Here is a 24,631-nt window from a genome sequence, read left to right on the forward strand (position 1 = left end):
AAATGTAATTGCTGATGCCAAAGTTCCCATAAGTGCTGCATATGCCAGGCTGAATTCTGTGGAAATGTGTGTAAAATGATCAAATAAAAAAAATCCTCATGTAGCATTTGCCTTTAAAAAACCCATGAAGTCTTAGTTTTTAATAATTAAAGATAAAGCTTAAATGAAGAGCTTGATCAGAATATACTGTATATGTGAAACTGTCAAACAGTATGGAATTAGATGGTTCTGAACTTAAAGGCCCCTAATGTTAGTGGTGGAAACATATTTAGACCCTTATTAAACACGTAAAAATACTTTATTGCAAGTAGAAGTCCTTCAAAATCCCACTTCAGTAGAAGCGCAATGCATTATCAGCAAAATGCACTTAATGCAGTAAAAGTACCCCGTGTCTCATATTGTGAATAAATTCATACACCATTCAATACATCAAAACCTAACCAGCATATTTATGTTAAAGTAGGTTCTAGCTCTTGAAGAATTATATAGCCTGATGGCTATAGGAGTGAAGGATCAGAAGACATCAAAGTACAAAAAGAGTTTGTATCGTGAATGAAGTGGAATAGAAGTATAAAAATACTCAAGTAAAGTGCCTCAGAATTGTACCTTAATACAGTTCTTGAGCAAATGTATTTAGTTAGATGATATAACTGCTTAACAGGTAGAAATAAAAAGTAGAGTTGACTTTGTCATGCCTGATAAATGACTGTTTGTGTGCTCAGGTCTTCAGCACATTGAGCAGGATGAGCGGGTGTCCATGGGCTTGAACGGAGACCTTTACTTCTCTCACGCTGTGGAGAAGGACAGCAGGAGAGACTACTGCTGCTTCGCCGCCTTCCCAAGAATACGAACCATCGTTCAGAAGACAGCCATGTCTGTCGTCGTCAAGACAAGTGAGTGTCACTTGAACGTCTTTGTCTTCACTCGAGTGCTGTTTTCCTCTAAACCCTGCATGATGCAAACTTAGATTTTATTTCAGAGCGCTGATCATTTCCAGCATGTTCATTGATGTCCAAATTCATAGCAACACTTCAAAAGCCATCCAAGTGTCACGATGTCTTATTTATGTGCATCTGCTTGCTTTGTGGTTTTGATCTGTTTGTCGTGATGGATCCACGCCGTCCTCATGTTCATTGTTTTTTGTTTCATCCACCTCCATTTCAGAGAAAAGTGGCGTGAGTCCTGAAGCTGGTAAGTTTGAAGTTTTTAGAGTAAAACACACTTGCGCAGTGTTTCATCTATGTGAACAAGGCAGGTGTGTGTATAGAAATGTATAGAATGAAGCCATCTGCTTTCTACTATACTGTTTAAATCTCTGCTTTACCTCTTTAGCAAATGCAATCCTTGAGAGAAGACCCTCTCTTCTGACGCCCTCTGGTGCCAAATCAGAGTCACAGCTGGTCAAAGGAGAAGACTTGAAATTGGAGTGTATTGCTGAAGGATTGTAAGTAACAGTCTTTTTTTAATAACCTGAGCTTCTTACACATTTTAGTAATATTTGTCCAAAGTTCTAGGATTTTTCCCATGTTTTTATATCATGTGTTTTAAATAGCTTGCTGCTTTAGACTCACACTTTGTCCCCTTTTCACTAGTCCAACTCCACAGGTTGAGTGGGTGAAGATGGGCCATAAACTCCCAGTTAAAGCAAAACTGGAGAATCATGGGAAATTGCTGATTGTGCCAAGAGTAGAACAGGAAGACAGTGGGAAGTACATGTGCAAAGCAAAGAACTCACTCGGGGAAGCTGTCCATTACTTCATCGTGAAAGTAGAAGGTATGTCTGACTTATTGGAAATCATTTAATAGTTGTCACTTAAGTAAAGTTCAAAAAAGGTACATATAAAGCAGAATCAGTAGCTCTAAAATCAGTCTTTGATGATCCTTCAAAAGCAGCAAGATTGAGTCCAGTGTTGGAAGAAGTTATCAGATCATTTACTGACTCAAGTTATGGTATAAACATACTCCATTATAAGTTAAAGTCCTCCATTAAGTAAATTACTGCAGTAAAAGTAAGTAAAAAATAAAGGAACACATTAAAAAGATCCATGTGACTGATATATTATCATATATGAATTATTAGCCTGTTAATACTCATACATCAGTGTGGAAGCAACATCCTACTGTTGTAATTGCTTGAAGTAAAGCTAGTTCGAAGTATTTTCCAGTATAAACTGTTGGCTACTTTTAGTCAAGTTGCTCTTAACCTGAGGATCAGGTCCCTCCAAAAACACAAGATAAAGGGGTCATATGATGATCACTGGGACAGGAAAGAAGATCACTGAAATACTGATTAATTTGTTGAAGTACCGTATCCTTTTAAAGTATTGTAGTTGAAGTATACAGTAGTAGAACATGCAAATACTTGAATAAAGTACATATACCTCAACATGTATTTAATTTCTGCTAATAGAACTCCTCACATCCTGCAAATTGGACCTGTCAGTTTAGAGTACATTGTGTATGCGCAGGAGTTGGATGTACTTTGAATACAAAGGAAGTTAGTTGTATAGACATCCCTATAGATGGAAGCTATTATAGGTCATCATTTGATAAAAGAATAGCATCCATTAGTCGCCTGCGGATGATGATGCAGGGAGGACTAAGAGACTATCTCCTGAATAAGCCTGGAGTTATTACAGGAGTCAAATATCCTGTCAGTAACCACAATATCCTATGCTTTGAGTGGTTCTCTGCTCTGCTGGACATTGTGCTATGTGTGAATAAATTACAATATTAAGAGAATACATTCAGTGGTAGAAAGTTTTACATTCTGTCGCAGCAGTGATTGTGGTGAGGCAGTAGGCAGCTGAAGAGCCTCTTGTGCCTCAGTGCCTTCATGTCGTGGACAGACCTGACAGTGTAGCATAATTTCAGTGGAACTCTTGTACTGATGATATATATTGGACAACTGTTCCTGCGATCGTCTCCACTCGCTGTAAATGCTTGGTGTCTGTTTTGTAATGACATTCATCAGTTTGATAATATCATGCTGATTGTGTCTTCCAGAGCCTCCAGAGTGGGTGCTTGAGCCCGAGAGTCAGCTCAGTATGATCGGCTCAGACGTGCTCATCAAGTGCTCCGCCAGTGGGACTCCTCAGCCGACGATAACATGGAGGGTGAATGGGGAACCTCTGCAGGGTCAGTCCCACAACCGTCTCACTTCAGACTCACTTCACTATTTAAATCCTTTTCTATAGAGGGCTGGGTCTGATGACTGATTTTATTTTAAAGCAGCTACAAGGAACTTTAACTGGTTATGAAACAGTCTCAATGTGATACGGAAGTCTCTATATTAACTATATAAGCAAAGAGACAATCGTCGGGAATTCTTTGGATTCCCAATGAAACCAGACCATGCAAAGTTTGGCGGAAATTGGACGGAAGCGGAAAGAGATTTTTCATTAGAGATTTTTATTTTTTATTTTCTATTTTATGGTGGGGCAGGTTGAGGAATGAGAAAAAGAAAATAATTGTCTGAAGGACAAACAGAGTTGAAAGGGACAGAGAGAGCATGGGCGAAAACAAAGAGCCAGCCTTGGTTGCTCATTCAGCACATGGAGAGAATTGTTGGATATGAAAGGGTTCAGTACCAATCTCGAATTGACCATCCTCCTAGACCAGGGGTGCTCAAGGTTTGGCTGACAGAGTGCCAATTTAGTGAGCCAGCATATGATTTGAAATTGCTAACTTTACCTAACAGCACTGGCATTAATGATAGAGTTGCAACCAGTAGCTTTCTACAAGCACTCATTCCTAATTTGACGGATGATTCTGAGAGGGGGAGCAGTTTGATGCAGTAGCTGAGTTATGTTATTAATGTAAGCTATTGAAAGTGACAGTGCTGAAATGGACAGCCGAAGATTAAAATATAATGCATGCATTTTATGTCACGTTGGGGGTCCACACAAAATGTTTCTGAGTGCCGCATCGGCTCACAAGCTGCACTTTGAGCAACTATGTCCTAGACAGGTATGTGATACGTCTGTTTTATTTATGAAATATGTTTTGACATCAGTATATGAATTAACATTGGTGGCTACAAATTATTATTAATCCTACATAGCCACAAGAAGAGTACATAAATAAATAGCTGAAAAAGTTTTAAATATAAGTTGTCTTTCTCTCACTTGTTTTCAAAATGAATGCATGTTCAGTCAGATCAAGATCTTTATGACACAAGTTGCCACCAAAATCATCACAAAATGAAGGTTCCTTGTTGCTTCAACACAATGGCAAAAAGATCATGTTTTGCTTTCCTTTTTAAATAAAACTGAATTCAGCTGTCAGAGTTTCTTGAAAAAATTAAAGCTGGGATTTTGAGTTCAGTATTAGGCTGCACATTAAATACATTTTTTAAAATAAAAATCACTATATTGACTATTGCAATATCCACATTGCAGGATACACAATGTTTGTTATAGGGAAAATATGTTTCAAAATACCATGCTGTCTCTACTAACAAATCATATTCTACAGACTAAGAAAATTTTGTTTGTTAGAGATCCTCGCAAAAAATCACACTTCTTCAATGAAAATGAGAATAACTCTGTAAAAATAATCATTCCCTTCAATATTGTGAATCATATTGCAATTATCAGTCAAATCAATTGCAAGTACATACCACACAGCCCTAATCCAGTCTAAGGGGAATTGTTACTCACAATCAAACCCTTTTACAATGCGTTGCCCGTGATAACGATGGTGATTCTGCAATAATAAATACATTGCAAGACATTAATATATCATACATCATGATATCTGTGTAGCATAAAAATAAATACCACTTAAAATAGCAAAAAGCTAGAATTTTGTATTTATCCAATGCAATGTGGTTTCAATGATTTCACAACTGAGATGAAACAAAGTGCATAAATGATTCTTTAACACTCACTCACACACACACTGGCTGCAACTTCTCCATATGTGGCATCATTCTAATGTAAAAAAAAAAAAAAAAAGCTATAAACTGCAAGAAAGCAGAACAGTTCTGGGTTGAAATGTCAAGAAGTAATAATATTAATAGATTTAATTTAAAAAGTGTCTTTCAAAAAACGAAGGACGCTTTATATGAGGCATGAAGAAAGATAGTGACCCTGGTACATCAAATTGGTGGGGGAATCTGTTTTGAGCGCCTGCATGTTTTAATAAAAAAGTATCAATATATGGCGCCAGTGTATCGATAATACATCTCAAGAGGAAGGAATATGATATATTCCTGTTTCAATATTTTATCCCATCTAGTGTGTACATACAGTGCTGCAGTATGAATGGTGATGGTGTGTTTACTGAATGTATCTTTGGTCTATTCCAGGGGCCCCTGCAGCCAACAGGAAGGCGTTTGATGACACCATAGTTATACACAACGCCAAAGCATCTGACAGTGCAGTCTATCAGTGTGAGGCCTCCAACAAACATGGAACCCTTCTGTCAAATGCAAACATCATGATTATGAGTAAGTACTTGTAGCTCTGGGAGCTCATCATCATTTCAGTTTCACCATCAAGATTTTATCAAGCACATCTAAAGACCCTGTTCTCAACTGTATTTGTTTCAGTGTTTGTAAGTAAGTGTCAGACTTTGCAGTGAGACATTGGGAGACTGCTGACTGATGTGTCAAGCCAGAGAGCTGGCGCTGATGTTGGCATATGCCCATAAAGCAGTGAGGAGCCCAGGGAAGGAGGGCTGTCTACAAGCTGGTCTCCTTCATTCCGGCTCGGGGTTCTCCCTGCGGAGCTACGAGCCCAGTTCCCTGTCATTTATATGCTAACAAGTTCTCCCTCAATTCCATACTGATTCCAGGGCCGTGAGATAAACATGTGCTGCTTTACAAGTGCAGATAAAAAACAGACTGTTGCTTTCTGTCTCCCCGCACAAACGCGGGGAGTTTGTTCTCGGTGACATAGGAGTTAATAAAGCTGGACAGTCGCTGAATGCTAAGTCCCAGCGGCTGCCTTTGTAAACAATTAGGAGAGACAGACCATTTTAATGGGAGGCTTTGGCTACAACTGATAAGGTGCGCGCGCTCGGCTAACTCATTATTTCATTGTTTTCGTCTTTGATTTCATTTTTGCATTTACACATTCCTGACAACCTGACAGCTGATTCATTTTTTGACACAAAGGAGCCGACAATTAACGCGAAGCGTTGTCGCCTCATTTAACCCACGATTATCTGCCTCATTCCCTTCGGTTCTGTCTGGTTTCATAACTGCCAAACCTGAGCTCTCTCTGTTGTTATTACTGCCTGAAAGTCCTGAAAGTACAGTGGTTAAAGGGACAGGTCACCCAAAAATCTAAAATATAGTTAGACCTAAGTATGTTGCTGAGTGATGGAGACATCAGCTGTAGAGATATGTGCTGTCTCTTGAATGTAATGAAACTATATCGAACATGGCTTGTGGTGCTCACATGGGGGGAAAAATGCATTTTAATACTCAAAGATAAGAAATGCAGTTATCAACGTTTATATTGATCAAAAAGCTTGGGACAAAATCATTCCTGTTCAAATACTGTTTAAATAATCCGTTTATAGTAATCAGTCTGCTTACAGTGATCATTTTTAGTCTTCTCACACATGGAAAAACATGGAAAACTATGGTAATGCTATTTTTATATTCACTTGTTTGACCTCATTGTGACATGCCTGTTTTCTGAGACCACATTAAAATCATCGGCAAAGTTTCCTCAGGCTGATGTGTAGTCTTCTTAGATGAAAAGAAAACTTGTCACAGCTGCTCGTGATCAAAATGAAATAATGAAAGAATGACCTCATCCACTTATAATGATCAAACTGACCCAGACAGACGTGATTACTAAAAGAGATTTCTTCTTCTACAAGTCTGTGGATAATCTTGAGTCATGATGTCTGGAATGAGTCACTGCTGTTGAGTTTTTCAATGTTGTTTTGAGTTTGAGCACCTCAAGCCAAGTGCCATCTCATCCCATTATACATAATATCTCCAACACTCGCACCAAAACAATCTAAGTTGATAAATATCACCACAGGTAAGACGAAAAATGTTTTATTTGGGAGTGAACTGTCTCTTTAAGGGCCACACCTAGGTTTCCGAATGGTGGAATATCCAGATTAGAGCAACATTTGCTTTCCTAAAAACCTCAGATTGATGATGATATTCTGCTGCATCATCTTTACAGATCTGCCCCCGATGATTTTGACCACAGAGGGGGAGGATTACTCTGCTGTGGAGGGGAAGGGAGTTATGATGCACTGCAGGGTCTTCAGCTCTCCTCCTTCTACTATCACTTGGTAAGTGTGTTCCTGTCTCTGATACACCAGCAGAGAGCAGTAGATCTCAACTGTTAGACACACACAGTCCCTCTGTATACAGTGTTTTTCTCTAAATCACACCAAAGTAACCCTGTCACTCAACACTAATGTTCTATTCAGCAACTTTTATTCCTTCTTTGCTGCCTCAGTGTGCTTGGTACTTTGAGACTTAAATGAGTGTTTTTTCTGAATGTTTTCCAGGAGCAAGGATGACTCCCCTGAATCCGTGGTGGGCCCGAGGTTAACCGTTCACGACAACGGGTCTCTAGAGATCTACAGCGTGGAGAAAGACGACACGGGACAGTACACATGTTTAGCTAAAAACACGGAGGGACGGTCTGCCATTGACGCCATGCTCTATGTGAAAGGTAAACAGTTTGACGTGTAAAAGTGTTTGCAGCAGCTCACAGTCCTTGAAATGTAACTAATACGCTTGTGCCTACGGAAGATCCCACTAGAATAGTGGTGGCCCAGGAGGACCTGCAGATCTTAATAGGTACCACGGCCCAGCTCTCATGCCTCGCAGAGTACGACAAGTCCTTCAGCAACGACTTTCAGCTCCTGTGGGAAAAAGATGGCATGGAGATAACCCTCAACCACACTGAGCATTCAAGGTAGGATCCTTTTTAAAAAAATTTTTTATATATATATATATATATATATCGTTGCAGACTTAATCCCAGCTGGAAAGTCATTTTATTTTGCAGTTTTGTCAATCAATACTGTGTCTCCATGTTGGTGCCAACAGATACTTTGTGGAGGATGGGCTTCTTCAGATTATCAATGTAAGCCACAGTGACCAGGGGGTGTATACATGTGTGGCAAGGACCCCAGTGGACCAGGACCAGGCCTCAGCACTGCTCATGGTGTTAGGTGAGCTGACATACCAGGGTCGGGCAATATGTTGAAATGTTCCAACTAATGTGAAGAAAGATAGTCGCACACTCCTAGCCTAGATGCAAATTTCTTTCTGGGCTTGGTTTTGGTCTTCTTCAGGGTACTGCGGGACAAAACTGCACGACAGACATTAAATAAAGGATAGGACAGGGTTATTAAGATTTTTCCCCCCTTAAAAAAATAAGTCTCCTGAAATATCATGTGTCTTGATAAAGGAGTATGGAGACTTCTTTTAAACATTGTACTACTCCATTTTTCAAACATACTGTGGCCTCCTAATATGTAGCTTTTTTGGTGATATATTGTCAGGCCAGTGCTGTTTATTAGGCACCTTTTTCACTGTGATTTTTAAACAGTATGAATTGGGCACCTACGACACTCCTCTACAGGACAGAGACACCTGTGTCCTCTCCCCTATTTGATGTATGTCGAACTGGTCTACCCCCTGATACCCTGAAGTAGACTGTTGTGTAGAAACATTGGTAATCTACTTAAAAAAAATTCTCTTTTTTTGCATCATGGCTGCGAGCCGGCCATCATCAGGCCGGCAACTGGTGAAATATAGTCCCCCAACCCAGCCGTAGTATCAGCTGTGGACATGTGTTTCTGAATAAAAATTTCTCTTTTCCACCTAACTAAAATGAACTTAATTGCTTTGTTACCTCTTTTTAAAACACACTTCATTCAAACTAGAGCTGCACAATTTGAAAAAAAAAAAACCCCATCTAACTGTGATTATTTTGAGTGAAATTTCAACTGTGATATGGAAATGATTATTTTTCTCATTTTCATTGGAAATTATATCAAAAATAATTATGGTGTGATGTTTTGAGGGGATCTGTTTCAAACTGAATAAAATATGATTTTCAGGCTCGGACATCTTGCAGCACCACAATACATTTAGAATCATGACACATATTTAGCCTCCAACAGAGTGAAAATGAAGAAACCACCACTAATTTAATTGATAATAATTTGAGAGCACATTAAAAAACATCATTTCTGAACTTTTTTTTTAAAGAAGAAATATATATTTCATTAAATCAACCCAACACTAGTTCAACTTATACTTCCTTTTCTCGTAAATTAATCCATTCAAATATTGCTCCTGCAATTTATTTAATTGCATATTGTGATTTGGATATCCGTACTATTCTGACAGTAACCAACTCTGGTGTGGTTGAAATAAATCCTTAATTCATTCAATTCAGTCGGATGTGAATATTTTCTGCTTCTGTTTTTCCCCAGTGTATCTTTCTGCTGTTGTTGACCTCTTTGTGCTACTGTGTTTTATGTGAAGCACTTTGTGACTTCTGCCCTTGAAAGGCGCTGTATATATATATATATATATATATATATATATATAAAAAACTCTTAATATTGTTATTAACATTAGCTAGCTAAATCAAAGTCTGTCGCTGAGTAGTCTCACAAAGTCAGACCTATCTTCACTTACCGGCTTTATCATTTACAATTGTTCAACTGATCGTTAACTCAAATATCTAATCAGCCAATCACATGGCAGCAACTCTATGCATTGAGGTATGTAGACATGGTGAAGAAGAGCTGCTGAAGTTCAAAGTGAGCATTAGAATGGGAAAGAAAGGAGATCTAAGTGATTTTGTTACATCACTTTATTAAGTAGACCTTGCTAGCTAATAAAGTGGCTGCTGAGCGTATAAAGTCTCTGGTGGTCTATAATCTATGGGAGATGCAGCATATTTTTACATGTAATTTGGTGAAGTAAGGAGTTATTTCAACCAAAGTTCCTTGAGTGATTCTTAGATCAGTAGAAGGACTATCAAAGACAGGTTTGGTGAGTATTATGTTTCTGTTGACTGAACATAAAAAGATCATAGAGTGTATATATGCACTCTATGGTCTCCACACATAGCCACCAGAGGTCTCGTGGCCATTCTTCAGAGCCAGATCATTAAATCAGCAAAATCAAGGACAAATATTTCTCAAGAAAGAACATCAGAGATGTACTCAGTCAACCGCAGATAGACAATTTATTCATCCATTCGCCCAACCCAATAACTTACGAACAATATTACCGTTCCGGGCCAAAGGAACAGTGACCCCTGATGCTACATTTCTGTATGACACATATGAATGAATCAATAAGTCAAGAAGTCAAAGCAGAGCATGAACATGCAGACCATGGCTTCATTAGTGCACTGCTGTCTCTGACAGTCAGCCTTTCCAGATACACTTGACACCCTGAAGTGTAAAATAAACAGTGGCAGCCTCAGCAGCGATGCAGCTCGTTCCACATCCTCTGGCTCTCAGGATGATTCCATTGAACGTTTGTTCCCATGGACTTTTTATCATTTTATTTTGCTCCAGAGATTGATGTGTCTGTGATTTTTCTAAAACCATGTTGTGATGGCTTGCAGATGCCCCTGATGCTCCGGAGTACTTGGTACTGTCTGAACACAAGAGCAAAAGTGTGAAAGTGAAATGGATCCCTGGGGACGATCACAACAGCTCCACCACAGGTAACAGGAGCATCTGTGTGTGCAGGTGTCAGTACATACTATACACTGAATCAGTGCTTATCACAGTGCTAATCTGACATACATTTTGGGACATCATTCTGCATGTGAATAGATTTGTTTGATACCATCTTGTACAATATGAGTCTATTATTGATTCATCCGAGCATGAATTATGATTAGTCTCCCTTAGGGATATACAAGCCCAGAGCAGGGTTTGAGGATTTTTTATGCACAGCTGGTGGCTAGATAAGCAATCCTTTGGCAAGAACCATTGCAGTGAGGGAGCACTCTGATTGTCTTTCTGCCTGTCAACAGAGTTTATTATCGAGTACGAGGAAAGCCAGTGGGAGCCGGGGACCTGGAAGGAGTTGCTCAGAATACCCGGGAACCACAACTCGGCCGTGCTCAAGCTCCACGGCCACGTCGACTACCGATTCCGAGTGTCTGGTGTTAACGCCGTAGGGAGGGGTCCTGCCAGCGAGCCCACGGAGAGATACAAACCCCCGGCGGCAGGTCTGAGGCTTCCTCCTTTCATTGTTTGTCATACTTCTTGATAAGGTCCTCCAGGCCTCTTGAGCTGCCAACACTGCTGCTCTGTGAACTTTAAAACACTCAGACCTGCTACATAATTGATTCCACTCTTGTCCAATCTGTTCTCTCGTGTGCCTATTTCACTGGAGATTTCATCCACTAACAATAGCGACAAAATCTATATTCCTTCTTCTTCTACAGCTCCTGACAAAAACCCTGAAAATATCAAAATCGAAGGTCATTTGCCACATGAAATGGATATCACCTGGGAGGTAAGAAATACAGTTGGCTCTTTTATTATCCTCTTACTGCAAATTCTGTAATGTCAGCTACCTTTGTACTGTGAATTATTCACATCTGCTACAGTTTTTGGAAGTCAAAGAAGAGAGATGAAGTTTTATCAATGTTTCATAGGCAATTACCAATAGAGTTTAATTTAATAGAAATGGCCCACTTTTGATATTTCATTCTGTGGTTCAGATCTTTAGAAAAGTCATTTTCTTGGGATCACTCTGAATGTGAATGTGAAAGCTGCTCAGTTTCTTTGATTAGAAAGAGAAAGGAGAGCTTTGAAAGGGATTTTTTTTCTTTAACGAGAACAGTAATATATTCAGCTTTATTGTAAAAAGATAAATCTCTCCTTCTCTTATTATCTGGTTGCCCTGTCATGGTAACATAGTCCCCGAATCCTGGATTCATGAGCTCTCCCACTGTTAATGATTTGCTTTTGCGGATAATGGTATCTCATTGTATTTCTCGCGGTCTGACTTCTGTGAGGAGATAAATCTTTTCATCTGCGATGTCTTAGCAAGCTTTATATCAAAAGAAAGCCATACTGCCAGACCAGGTCAGTGTTCCATTGTTTTAGTAGATGGCGGGATAAAACACTGCCAGTGTTCCAAGCAGAGTTCACTGGACAAGCTTGTCATATTAATTCCCACGGAGGCAGTGACATTGAGCAGTGAAATACAAGAAGCGTCTTATGCAACTGTGAAGGTCTCAATGAAACCCTTCACACAATTGCTTCTTCTTTTTGTTTTTGCTTTCTTTTTCCTTCCATTTTTCAGCCCTTGTCACGCATTGAGCACAACGGGCCCGGTCTGGAGTATAAGGTGAGTTACAAGAGACAGGATGTGGAGGAGGACTGGAAGGAGCACATGGTGAAGAGACACTCATTTGTGGTGAAGAACACGCCAACCTTTGTGCCCTATGAGATCAAGATCCAAGCCAGGAACCATCAGGGCTGGGGCCCCGAGCCCAGGCTAGTGACCGGCTACTCAGGAGAGGACTGTGAGTTGATGATTTCTTGTGATCCTGTGCATACACTTTTTTGTTAAAATTAGCAATGGATCAAACAACTAGCAGTAAATTGAAAGGGCTTGTTAATAAGTAGTGCTGGACCCGCAAAGAAATATCACCAAGGAGAAGCATTTTAGCATCTTTTAAAGGAGCAGTGTGAACAATTAGTGCTGGGCAATAATTCAATTCACTTGCTCTACGGAAGGCCTTTTGCATCTTATGTTATCTGAAGGCCACTGTAGGTTGCTTTACACACTTCTCTCAAAACACATTGACATATAGAGTGTTTCCTGAAGAAATTTTTGCATCTACTTTCTCATTGCTATTTTTGGCGAAAAGAGATTCCTTGTGGATAACCAGGTGATGATGTGTCTGAGTTCTTGGTATTGAAGTTCACTAACTTTCCACTCACCTCTTTCTGCCATGTGGCTCAGCCAAAGTGCAAAGTAGCCAGTGCAGCTTTAGTATATGATCTAATGGAGAAAGATGTTATTTAATTCAAATATTTCTTTCCCTTTCTGCTTAACTCAAGTGGACTTTGTGAAATGATTTATTTATGAGTTGAAATGTTTTCAACTTGAGAGTTTGACCTAGACTTTCAGTTTCACACTTATGTACTTTTGTAAGCAGCCTGTACAGAAGTTTACTGTGTTTCCCGTGTTTAGCTTTCTTCTGGACTTGCCCCCAGGAAGTAACCTCAGGTCATGACTCTTCTTGTCGTTGTGTCCTCACTCAGATGTAGTGTTATTAAATGCAGTGTTTACACCCTGTAGCTCAGTGACTTTATCTTTTCCATTAGTTGGTGTGATAGGGTAGGTAGAGTCCACTGATACAATTCCCTAATATGTGCTTCTGTAAAAGCAGATGTAGTTGTTATCAGACTATTGAATGGACGTTTATCAGTGGTTATCATGTCATAAGTATGGGAGAAGGGCCTGCTTTACCTTCTAGTAGGTCCAGTAGATTGTTATCAGCCCATTCAGTGGTTTGCTCCACCTTCCAGTAGTTCCAATTGGTTGTTATCAGCCCATTAAGGTGCAAGTTGCAGTATCATTACATTTCACTTTCAGTTCTTGTTCCAATAAGGGCTGCAGTTTTGTTCAGTTTAGGCTACAGTAACAATGAAGACAGCAGGGTGAAAGTTACGTTAAGCAAAGGGGAAAGCAAGAGAATGTAGTATAAACAAGAAATTGCAGTTAGTGTGGGTGATGGGTCGAACAAACCCAGGACTGTCAGCCAGGAGACCCGCATTTGTGTACCACGTGAAACCAGAAGTAAACAATGCTATTTGAAGTAACATCACATTTTGAGGTAACCAACATAACTATGTCACTTCCAGTTTTAACCATGTCAATCTAACCATGAACTTTTTTGCCCTATTAGAGAAGTAGTTTTTCAGTGCCTTAACCTAACAAAAACTAAAAGTGAAACGAACAATACAGCAATTGGCCATTGAATGGACTGATAACAACCTACTGGACCTACTAGAAGGTAGATTAGGGGCCTGCCAGCACTTATAATCACCCATTCAATTATGTGTTAACGACCCGATCAGGTGTGTTGTAAATATGTGATCAGTACATGTAGCTAGTAGTATAATAATGAGCTGTTTTCAGGAGAAATAAACCCTCTGTTTTTCCTTGACTTACTTTTAGAGGCTTCTGCAGATTCTAATGTGTGTTTGCCTTTGCAGTTCCCTCTGCTGCACCTGATGATGTAGCTGTGCAGGTGATGAACAGCTCAGTGGTCAAGGTTAGCTGGACGCGTGTACACAAGGACAAGTTACATGGACATCTGGGAGGCTACAGGGTAATACCTCAAAAACAGACCTTTGCTTTTCGACACAGCTTAAAAGGAAAGGCCCTGACCTTGTTCTAAACGTTTGCTGCTCTCACCCCACTCTGTCTCCTCTACTTGACCAGCTCAATGTTTTCCTGCACAGAACACCAGAGAAAAACACAACAACTCATTCAGCATTCTGCCACAGATATACATATGTGTGATGTCTTGCAGCCGCTGCTGAGCCGCTCTGTGTGTCTCTTTCCCCATGCAGATTAGCTGGTGGCGCCTGCGCAGCCTGGTGGACTCAAAGAAAAGCCACGGAGACAAACATACGCTAACGTTCCCCGGGAACCGGAGCCACGCAACAGTACCAGGACTAACACCCTTCTCCGAGTACAGCCTCATCGTCATGACCTTCAACGGGCGGGGCAACGGCCCCGGCAGCCATCCCCTCAACTTCAAAACCCCAGAGGGAGGTAGGATTGTGGAAAAACAGCATGGAGTGTATTGATTCACAACTACAGAAAGGAAGATCTAATAATAGCCAAGGAAAGTGGGTTGCAGAATTCGACTGCTTACTGTGTGTATTACCTTTTTGCCCCCACAGTCCCTGAGAAAAATCCTGTTTTCAGGGTCACAGATGTACTGAAGCACAGTGTCTCTCTTGTCTGGGCCCCGCCGTCGGAGCCTAATGGGATTCTCACCGGGTACCTCCTCGAGTATCAGCTCAGTACGTATCCCTGCGCCTCATGCTTAACTAACTCAGATATAATGGTGATGCCCTGGTGTTGCCATGAGGATCCTTTACCACTTGTGTTTAATAACATCCCTCTGTTCCTTTTCAGCTTGTACCCTCTTAAAGGAAATTGAGTATATACAAAACACACGGGCCATATGTTTCCCTTTGGAAAACAGCCACTGCATATCCGAGACCTTAATAGCCTCACTATTTTAAATTCATAGCCTCTCCCTCCATATTACATTGTGTTGATACAGACAGGTATTTACACTACAGGAGGATGTTGTTAAAAGGAAGGAGGAGGATCTTGGTGATTGTCTAACCCATGATCCTCAGAAAGGGAAGGAAAATCATTGTGCTGCTCTAATAGGGCCGGGTCACACTGAGATCACAGTGTGTGTATAGGAAACATGTCAGGGTGATGTCTGCTGGCCCGCGTGTCACAATCATGGCTCAGCTTGTGCTGACCAAGGCCACTGTGTCACAGTCTGTTATGGCCCGGCTTTACTGACCCCATCCTGTCCGCTGGACCAGAGCTCACACTCCCGGGGGACACTGAACGCATCCCACATGTGCACACACTTTGCCGTCCTTAAACAAAAGTCATAACGGAGCCAATGACTAACTTCCAACAAACGTCTCAGTGCCGCATTTCTCGGCTAATTGAGTTTGATTTGGCGGCTGCACAAGAGGGCCAAGTGTCATCCAGTATTTCAGGAGAGGACGTTTTCATTGTACCACAGCAATAAAGCTGATGGGCTCTTTGAAGTGTGACTTTTTTTTTTTTAAGTCCCCTTGAGGGAAGTCATGTGCGAAATGTTGAGGATAATGTAGCCAGCTGTCAGTGTATCATGAGCGACACAAAGGGAATCTCAAGCTGCAGCACAGCTGTTTTAGGGCGACGCCCATCTTCCCCCGCAGCCTATAATAGCTTCACGTCTCACAGGTTTCACATGCTGGCCTGTCAGAACACCGTTTAAACGGTTAAACTGACCTGCTTTGAAGTGGCACATTACCGTGTGAAACCTTTTGATCATTTAGCATGCCACAAGAGAAGATCAGTGAGTTTATCAGCACACTGGCCTACTAATAGATGTGGAGGAATACGTCCAGTAGATGTGGACACTTCGGTAAAAAGTAGCAATGCCACAGTGTAGAAGTACAGAAGTATTAGCATCAAAATCTACTTATCCAAAGTAAAAGTACTCAGAATATTGGAATGTTACTATTTGATAGATTATATTTATGGATGCATCAATGTGTTAAATATGATTTGAATACTGCAGCTGATAAATTTGGGATTTTTTAAATCTGTTTATCTGTATTTTGTATATATGACAATATATTGGTGGGCAATTTATGAATTTATATTTTATATTCTTAATCTTAATCTATAAAGGTAGGAAAAATAAATGTAATTGAGTAAAAACTAAAATATGTCCCTCTGAAATGTAGTGTCATAGAAGTATAAAGTAGGAGAAAGTTGACACATGTAAAGTACAAGTATTTCAAAAATGTACTTAAATGTCCAATATGTAATCTTCTGCTGCTAGGGTTCTCTCATTCAAAACAATAAGAAAGGGCATCTCCTGGTTAGTATTCCTCCAGTGTTCATCATGCAGGAGGATCAGGAGGATTTTCACTGGGAGCCGAATTATCCACAGAGGTCTCCCACTCTCAAATAAACAGACTGATAAACCTGATAAACCTGTTAAAAACATTGAATAAAGTAGCTCCACCTTAAAAATCAGTGTTTCTCAGACATTCGGCATGTTGACACAGAAGCTGCAAGCCAATATGCTGTGAACATTTGCTCAGCTTGTTTCTCTGATAACTTAAGATCCGGATAAAAAAAAGATTTAGCTGAATGTAAAGGCTGAATGTATACCAAAATTCCCCTCTGCACTGAGTGGGTGGCATGTGCACACTACTTGAAAGAGCTGCTAACCCACTCTTAACCCCAGGGCAGAGTAGACCAGCACACAGTAAACAACTAGTAGCCCCTCCTTTCTGGAAGCTAGTCACACTACTTGACCAGGCAATGATAAAAGTCACAAAGGTAAAAGTGAGGGCTTGCACTCCATCCATTCTGTCATGTCATTGGTCCATAGCAGCTAACTGCATTATGTGTTGCTGTGTGGCAGAGTATCTACAGTATTCTAAAGTTAAAGACTTAAGAGTGTATGTGAGGGTTCTTTGTCTTTATTTTCTGCGGCAGATTCCATTCTGTGTTCGAGTTACTGTAAAATGGACCAAGTTTGCACTGCGCTGATGTACACGAGTGGGAGTTAAAAATGACCTTGGATTCAATTCATTCAGTTTTTCTTCCCATTTGAGCTGAACTCCCAGTAACTGTCGGGTCATTCGAAAATTTCACTGTTGTTAAGTCTTGGTCCGTTTCACACTGCGCAAGGCCAACCATACTTGGCCCAGTAGAGCTGAAGAATATTTGGAAATGATGTTGTCTGAAGCCAGTGGAAGAGCCAAAGTCTGCAGCCTTGAGCCAGTTCACTCTATAAGATCATGTGCACCAGCTGTCAGGCCTGAGTGCCTCCGGATAACAGCGAAAGTATCCATCCACGGGGTAGAATGTGATGCTTGTGGCCTCTTCTCTGCAACAGCCTGGATTGCATAATTTACCGAAAATGGACCGTTTTTGTCCTTAGAAACAGAAAAACAACAAAATAAAAATGGTGATGTCTGATAACAGCGGGTGGTGTCCGTGCAGAAAGAGAAGCAGACCAATACATTCTTGTCATTGTTTCTGTTGCGTCCTACCGCAGAGACGTAGCACCTCTTTCACAGCAAAGGTCACCTGAACACCTGCTGTGTTTGTTTTTGCTACAAAGAACATAAATGCCACCTCCCTACCTACTGTGCTGCTTTACGTAGTGAAAAATGAGATCCCATCACAATGTAGACAAAGACAGCACTAATAAATTCTAGTTGTGAATGTGCACTCTGTTTGTTTGTTAAAAACAAATAACATTTTAAAGAGGTTTTAAGCCAAACAAGCAAATGACAAGTTGTCTGCCAAAAAAAGCAGATGTGCAAGCAAAATGACAAGTGACATTTGCTTTCTTTGGCATCGCTGAAATGTCTTGTGATTGTAGGTTGGAAGTATTTTAAAATGCCTGAGTTTTGTGCTTCACAGCAGAGTGCAAGCTGAAAGATAAACATCTTCCTATGTGGCAAAATACACAAATTACACAGTCGCTATGTGGTAGAAAGCTCCTCATAATACTGCATTCAAATGCTCCTCGGATGGTCCTGTTACCAGAGTTGGGAAGTCGTTCTTCTGTGTGTTCATGAGCTTTAAGTCACAACATGGTTTATTATGATTTATCTTCCTATCCAAGTATGCTGAAACAGTTTTAAGCTTTTTATCAGTGATTCTGCTATGAGTTATGAGTTCTTTCACACAGAATGTGCATTAGAATAATATACATCATTTTGAGTTTCAGTGTTAAGATTTTTCTGAAATTTCCCAATGAAAAAATTAACCTATCGCATTGTGATTTGAACTTTTGAGGATCATAAAATATGCATAAACAATGCAGCAAACTGGTTCTCCTTTTCAACATTGAATAAGGCAGCACAACACATACAAGTCCACTCCTTTGGGTCTTACGTTTTACTATGAAAGCTCTTAACCAGCATATTGTCAGGAACACTTTTGTGATTTTCCTACCAAAAGAAATGCTCTGTAATTCATATGATATCTTATGATAGCCGCTGACAAGACACAAACATTGTGGTAACATTGTGAAATGGAGGAGTGTCCCGTTGGCACACCTGGTAGAGCGTGTACCATAGAGGCACTGTCCTCGTAAGTGGACTGCCCGGGATCGAATCCGACTCGGAGCCCTTTCCCGCTTGTCTTCCCCTCTGTCTCCCCCCTCACTCTATCTCTTTCAATAAATGTCAAAAAAAAAAAAAAAAACATTGTGAAATGCAATTATTTGTTTAGGGTTAGGCACCAAGCTACTTGTTTTTGGCTTTAAGTTCTTGGTTGTTCAAGTTCTTCAAATTTGTTACTCCCTTACTTCCTGTTTTCTACTAGGCTTGAGCTGATGGTCGATTGAATTGACAATCGACAATGTTTTGAATCAATTGCCAATGCCTATCTAGCTGTCAATGCTTTGGCGATTATTTTGCCAGAAAAACACTGCCATGGGGAATTTTAAGGGGTACATATTGACAGATTGAGGAAAACGGGTCCCAGAGCAGCACCAATGCCAACGCGGGTCTCGAACCATGAACCGCTTACATCAGGGGCTGGGGGTTGGATTACTGTGACCAGCAAGACCAACTAAAACATGTATCATTAATATATTCTATTTGTTTAAGTGCAATGTAATTGATACCAGGTAGTCAGTGCTAGGTTGCTAGTTAGACCTAGTGGGCTAGCGTTAGCTGACAATAAAGGCTTACGTTAACATCTGAGGTTCAGTGTTAATAAGAATGTAATTAGTCTCCAAATCGATTAAGACGAGCAGCACAGATGTGTTGTACATGTCGTGTTTGGACACCAATGTAGGCTCGCAAACCCAGGAGCAGCATCTGTAGAGAGACGATGTAGTCTGCCTTTGTTGTTATTAAACTTGAAGTTGGCGCTTGCATTTCTGGGAAACTGGAGAAGTATATAGTTGATACAGTTATTGTAATGACGTGGCTCTGTAGTAAGGTGAACCACCAGCCCCCCGACAATTGATGATGCTTAGAGGGGTCGATGGGACGATGGACTTTAGCACAGAATGACCCAACCCTATTTTCTAATGACCGATAGATTTCCAGTATGACACCCTTTATATGCATAATATTTACACTGTTATTTGCTCGCATTAAACAAAAATAATCCCTTTCTGTTGCCATCTCTACATCTAGTTAACGACACAGAGGAAGTGGGGCCACTGCAGACCGTAGACATCAGCCACCCCGACACCACCAAGTGGATCCTGCGTGACCTGGAGCCTGTGAGCAAATACAAGTTCTACCTGCGCTCCTGCACCACGGTGGGCTGCGGGCCTGTGGTCAGTGAGGAGTGCACCACCACCCTAGAAACAAGTGAGTGATGGAGGGTCCACAAAACAATTGACTAGGTGGTGTATACGCGTGGATAAGCTCCTGGGTGGGTGGGTGGGTGTTTGTGGGGAGACAATGAGAACACAGACGAGCTTTGAGGTGCAGAATCGGCCGGGCAAGAGTCAGGCTGAAGTGAAGCAGGTGACCAAGCTATTTCACTATTTCAAAATGGCATTGAACTAGCAGAATATGATCTATGCCTGGGCAGCCAAGCTTTTCATATCTCCATGTAAGTAATTTTTGTGGATAAACAATTTCATATGGGTGTAGTGGAGGTTTTCATTTGTCACTGTCATGAGAGAGCAAGTGCTTATTGATTGGACAGAGAGCGTGAGCTATGAAACAATCAGCTAAGAAAGAAAATTGCTTTGAGCAGGAGGGAAACTGAAGGTTTTGATACTGAGTTGTGTAATCATGAAAGAGTTGGTGGGTAAGTAATCATAATGAGCCGGCTTGTAGCATGTAATCTTTTCTTTTCAATTACATATCATTTGTTGAGGACTGCACGCCTTACTTCAGCTGGCTCAGACTCAAATCAAGCGTCTGTGAGATTGGGGGCGGCGGTATGAACGACTGGACGGGAAATGAAACAGGAAAGCGCATGTGGATTCACCTGAGCATCAGTGAAATGGACTGCAGGAACAGATACTGTCAGCATAAATAATTGGGTGGGGCGTTTTTTAATAAAATAAAGCACCCCGAAAGAAAATTAGTACGCCATTCAAGATGTGTTATGCAAAAACAAAAAGGCTCAACTAATGCTGAAACACACTGCAGGTGTTGAATATGCAAGCGATTACTTAGTGCTTACTGGAAGAATCCTTACAATCACAGAAAGAAACTTAATTGGCTCTTAGGGGTTGTTTATTTGCGTGCTGGAAAGCCAGCAAAAATGATTACAGGAAGAAGGACTCATTTTTTATGTTTTGAATTTAGTGGAGCTCTTACATGTGTGTGTGGGATACTCCAGCATGAAAGTTATTGGTGGCAGCTGTACTATCACTATGTGTCTGTTAATTGTCCTCTGCTTGCTTTCTCTTACGCCACTAAAACCTGCATTGCTTTGAGCATTGCCTTTGATCATACAGTGTGTATTGTGCAAATGTCTGCTTAGCATTGTCTGTCTTTTTCTTTCTTTCTTTCTTTCTTTTCTTTTTTTTTTGCAGCTTCCACTTTGGCTCCCACTGTTGGCCCCAGTATGTAGATCTGCGTTTATGTTGAAACTGCGGCATGTCATACCTGCACATACAAACACAAACTACTCTGGAACATGAATACTACCTTTTGATTGGGCTGTACAAAATGTTACTTTTTAATACTTAAAGCTTCTATTGAAGGTTTCAGACGCCTGTCGACATATTTTATGATGTCATTCAAAAATCCTCTAATTGCCTAAAGTGATTAATTTGCTTACACGAGTCTTATTTAATTCAATCAACTTTCTTCAGTTAATATATTTATTCAGTTATTTTGTTTTTAGATGATGCTGTTAATTGTCCCTGTTTATACGTGCGTGCCTTCCTTTTCAGATGGACAAAAGCAAATAGACAATGAAAATGTTTTTGAAAAGGCTATCCACCAAGAATTGTGAATTTAAGCACAAAATTTGTGATATGTAAATTTAGGGAATTTAGAGAATCATTTCATTGTATGTGTTCAATTCAAGATTCGGGTTGGTTTGGATCACAGGAGGCAGCAATCCTATAGCCTGGCATCATCAGACTAATTCTCAAATGTGTATATATCTGGAATCATTTTTGATTTCCAAGTCTCATTAGCTGTGCTGTCCATGAAAGTCTAATGTTGCATTAAAGAAAATGCGATATAGGGACGTTTCCATCAACTGTTTTAGAGCGAATAAACAAAGCTGCATAAACATCAGAAGATGGCAGTGAAATATACTGCTGTAGGCTAATATGCCAGTAAACAGCAAAAGAAAAAGAGATAATACGAGAAAGAGAACAGTAGAAGAAGAGATTGAGCAAGAGAGAAAATAAAATGAGGTTGGTAATCAGACAATTTTGGCCACCCATGAGAGAAAATATGTCTTCATGAATTAGATTCAATTTGGCATTTTATAATTGTTCTCTTCATGTCAGAGCAGAAACAGGTAATCAGTCAGGAGTGTTCAATGTTCGCTACGTTAGAACTTTTTGGGAAAAAGTATTTCTATCTCTCATTGAGTGCATGCAATTCTTTAGCTGCGCTTCGAAATTCGTTGACGCAAACACGTCAACGTGCACAGACAAAAGCCTGTTCCATTTGAGTTATACCAATGATTGTAAGGAGTCTTGCCTTGCCTCGGTGAGACCCAACTCAGAAGGACCTGTCCTGTCAAAGATCCTTGACTTTAGGAAGCACCAATAGACACATGCAAGTTGGGGCGGTGCCTTATCCATTTTAAACAGGTAGCCTGATCACAATCTTTCAAGACTTACAGCTAAACAGTTACTAAAATGTGTTTCTGAAAACATTTGAGGCAGAAAAAGGCAACGCAGAAAAGCATTAACAGAATCTTGATTTATATTTCAGTAGCGCTACCTAGTTTGATAGTTTGATTTGAGTTTTGTTAGTTGCCATTCATCGTGTCAAACCCGCCTCATGTGAGATGAATGGTTGTGATGGGCCCACCCAGGGCCAGGCGAGCTGGAAACCAGTCTGAGTAGAAGAGCAACCAGACGTATCTGTCAGAACAAATAAAACAATATAATAATACTAATAATATTAGCGGAGCCTAATATTCTTATCTCCAACTTAGTAAAAAATACCAGGTTTCAAGAGAATTAATAGACTTCCCAAAAAAAAATATGTGCGGCTTTGGAATATTGATTTGAAGCTTCACTGCATTTTGGAATTCTGTTTTTCTAATTATGTTGTATGTGGGTATGACATGCTTAACAGTCCTGATTATTGTTTTAGGTAGCAGGTGCATGCTTTAGATTTAGAAACGTGGATTGGTGTGGATGCTACAGGGCTGAATTAATCATCAGGGTTCTCAAACAGGTCGACACATTTTATTTTTCCTGCACAGAATTAAAAAGCTCCAAACACCGGGCTCCTCTGCAGATAATTGACCTTGTCTGCTGTTTGCCCTTGCTATCAGCACAGAGCACTCTGATGCCTCCTTTCATTAGAAAATTGTCAACTTCTTCTGAGATAAAGTTTGTGGCTTCCTCTCTAATAGCAATGGTAATGAGTAACCCAATTATAAATTCATATTAATCTTGGCTCATTAGTGACTGTAAACGAATATTGACTTTTATCCTAGCAACAGCAGACTCAGTGCAACATGTCTAACTCAAGCTGAGGAAATAAATGATGCTTTAAGAGCCAAACCCAGGAAGAGCATCAGGCATCCATTCTTCTTCCTATTAATGATGTGCAAAAAGAAAATTAATTCACCCTTAAAGATCCAGTCAAATTAAAAGTCGGAACATCTTACCTTGTGTTTAAAAAAATGTATAATGTATTTTTTCAATTCTAGAGGGTGTTTGACAGTTGACATGACGTGTTACTAATTTTAGACTTTAGTTGGAAATAGCATGTGCTAACAGTAGAAGGTAGCGCCCCGAACTCTATCCAGGTTGATAACCACAAGGTCTGTGTTTCTTTTCAGGCAAGTCAGCTTCCCCCTCACCTCCAAGCACTCCAAAGTCCCCAGTGACCAAACCCACTCGTTCCACCATAGGTAGAGCTGCAGCACATTCTGACACAACAGGCATCAATCCACAGAGACAAACAAAAACAGTGAATATAGAAAGAAAGAAAATAGCAGAAACCAAGGGCATGTTTTGACAGGACATTATGCAGTTACTAGGTGACAAGATGACCCTTAGACTCATTTGGTTTCAGCTCAAAGTAAACTAATGACGCAAAAACAAATATTTATGTGGGCTAATTTATGATTTATTTATTTTTTATATAGTTGGTGAGTGTGGTTTCCAGTGGATACAAAAACTGAAATGTAAAGTTACAGCTCCATTTTATTGTTTGCTATAAGGCAAGAGCATACTATGGAAACCTACTTCCACAAATGTGATAAACATAAGAAAATAAAATGCTGTAAGTCATCAAATGAGACTTTTTTGAAATAATGACTTACTATCTTTGAATAATAACACTTATTGTTGTAGTAACACACTTAATTAATTGAGATTCTAAGTCATTATTTTGCGAAACTGAGTGATTGTTTTGCAATATTTTGAGATCATTATCATTTTTGCTGAATCATTCGTCGTTATTTCGATATACCAACTCATTTTGTAATTACTTTAGAGACACTTAGCCATTTTTTGAGATACTACATTATTATTTTGAAATACTGAGTCATTATTTTGAAACACTATCTTATTTTGTTATTTTTCCTAGTGGAAATGTGCTTCCATACAGCATTGTGATGAAAAATCTAGTTTTAATTTCTCTGCCGTACCGCGGGGGAAATCTAAGATACTAGATCTATATTGGAAGCCGACAGTGAAGCTGCAGAGTGCAGTCACTTGAAGGGGACAAA

General features: G+C 40.1%; 1 protein-coding gene across 2 annotated transcripts in view; it reads left to right on the forward strand.

Annotated features, from left to right (window-relative positions):
- Nucleotides 1-24,631, forward strand: part of chl1b (cell adhesion molecule L1-like b) — an 84,209-nt gene that overhangs the window by 49,098 nt on the left and 10,480 nt on the right. Inside the window, exons 7-24 of one of the 2 annotated variants that reach the window (XM_059328908.1) lie at nucleotides 723-893; nucleotides 1,165-1,191; nucleotides 1,333-1,444; nucleotides 1,593-1,774; nucleotides 3,007-3,138; nucleotides 5,312-5,452; nucleotides 7,155-7,266; nucleotides 7,489-7,655; nucleotides 7,736-7,901; nucleotides 8,036-8,160; nucleotides 10,584-10,685; nucleotides 11,001-11,198; nucleotides 11,418-11,488; nucleotides 12,284-12,506; nucleotides 14,209-14,324; nucleotides 14,569-14,773; nucleotides 14,905-15,027; nucleotides 19,924-20,103. In XM_059328908.1, coding sequence (XP_059184891.1) covers nucleotides 723-893; nucleotides 1,165-1,191; nucleotides 1,333-1,444; nucleotides 1,593-1,774; nucleotides 3,007-3,138; nucleotides 5,312-5,452; nucleotides 7,155-7,266; nucleotides 7,489-7,655; nucleotides 7,736-7,901; nucleotides 8,036-8,160; nucleotides 10,584-10,685; nucleotides 11,001-11,198; nucleotides 11,418-11,488; nucleotides 12,284-12,506; nucleotides 14,209-14,324; nucleotides 14,569-14,773; nucleotides 14,905-15,027; nucleotides 19,924-20,103 — 2,553 coding nt within the window. The remainder of the gene's footprint in view (nucleotides 1-722; nucleotides 894-1,164; nucleotides 1,192-1,332; nucleotides 1,445-1,592; nucleotides 1,775-3,006; nucleotides 3,139-5,311; nucleotides 5,453-7,154; nucleotides 7,267-7,488; nucleotides 7,656-7,735; nucleotides 7,902-8,035; nucleotides 8,161-10,583; nucleotides 10,686-11,000; nucleotides 11,199-11,417; nucleotides 11,489-12,283; nucleotides 12,507-14,208; nucleotides 14,325-14,568; nucleotides 14,774-14,904; nucleotides 15,028-19,923; nucleotides 20,104-24,631) is intronic. The other variant, XM_059328910.1, reaches the window with a different exon arrangement.

This window comes from Centropristis striata, chromosome 3, assembly GCF_030273125.1.
Source record: "Centropristis striata isolate RG_2023a ecotype Rhode Island chromosome 3, C.striata_1.0, whole genome shotgun sequence".
In the NCBI taxonomy this organism is placed as follows: domain Eukaryota; kingdom Metazoa; phylum Chordata; class Actinopteri; order Perciformes; family Serranidae; genus Centropristis; species Centropristis striata.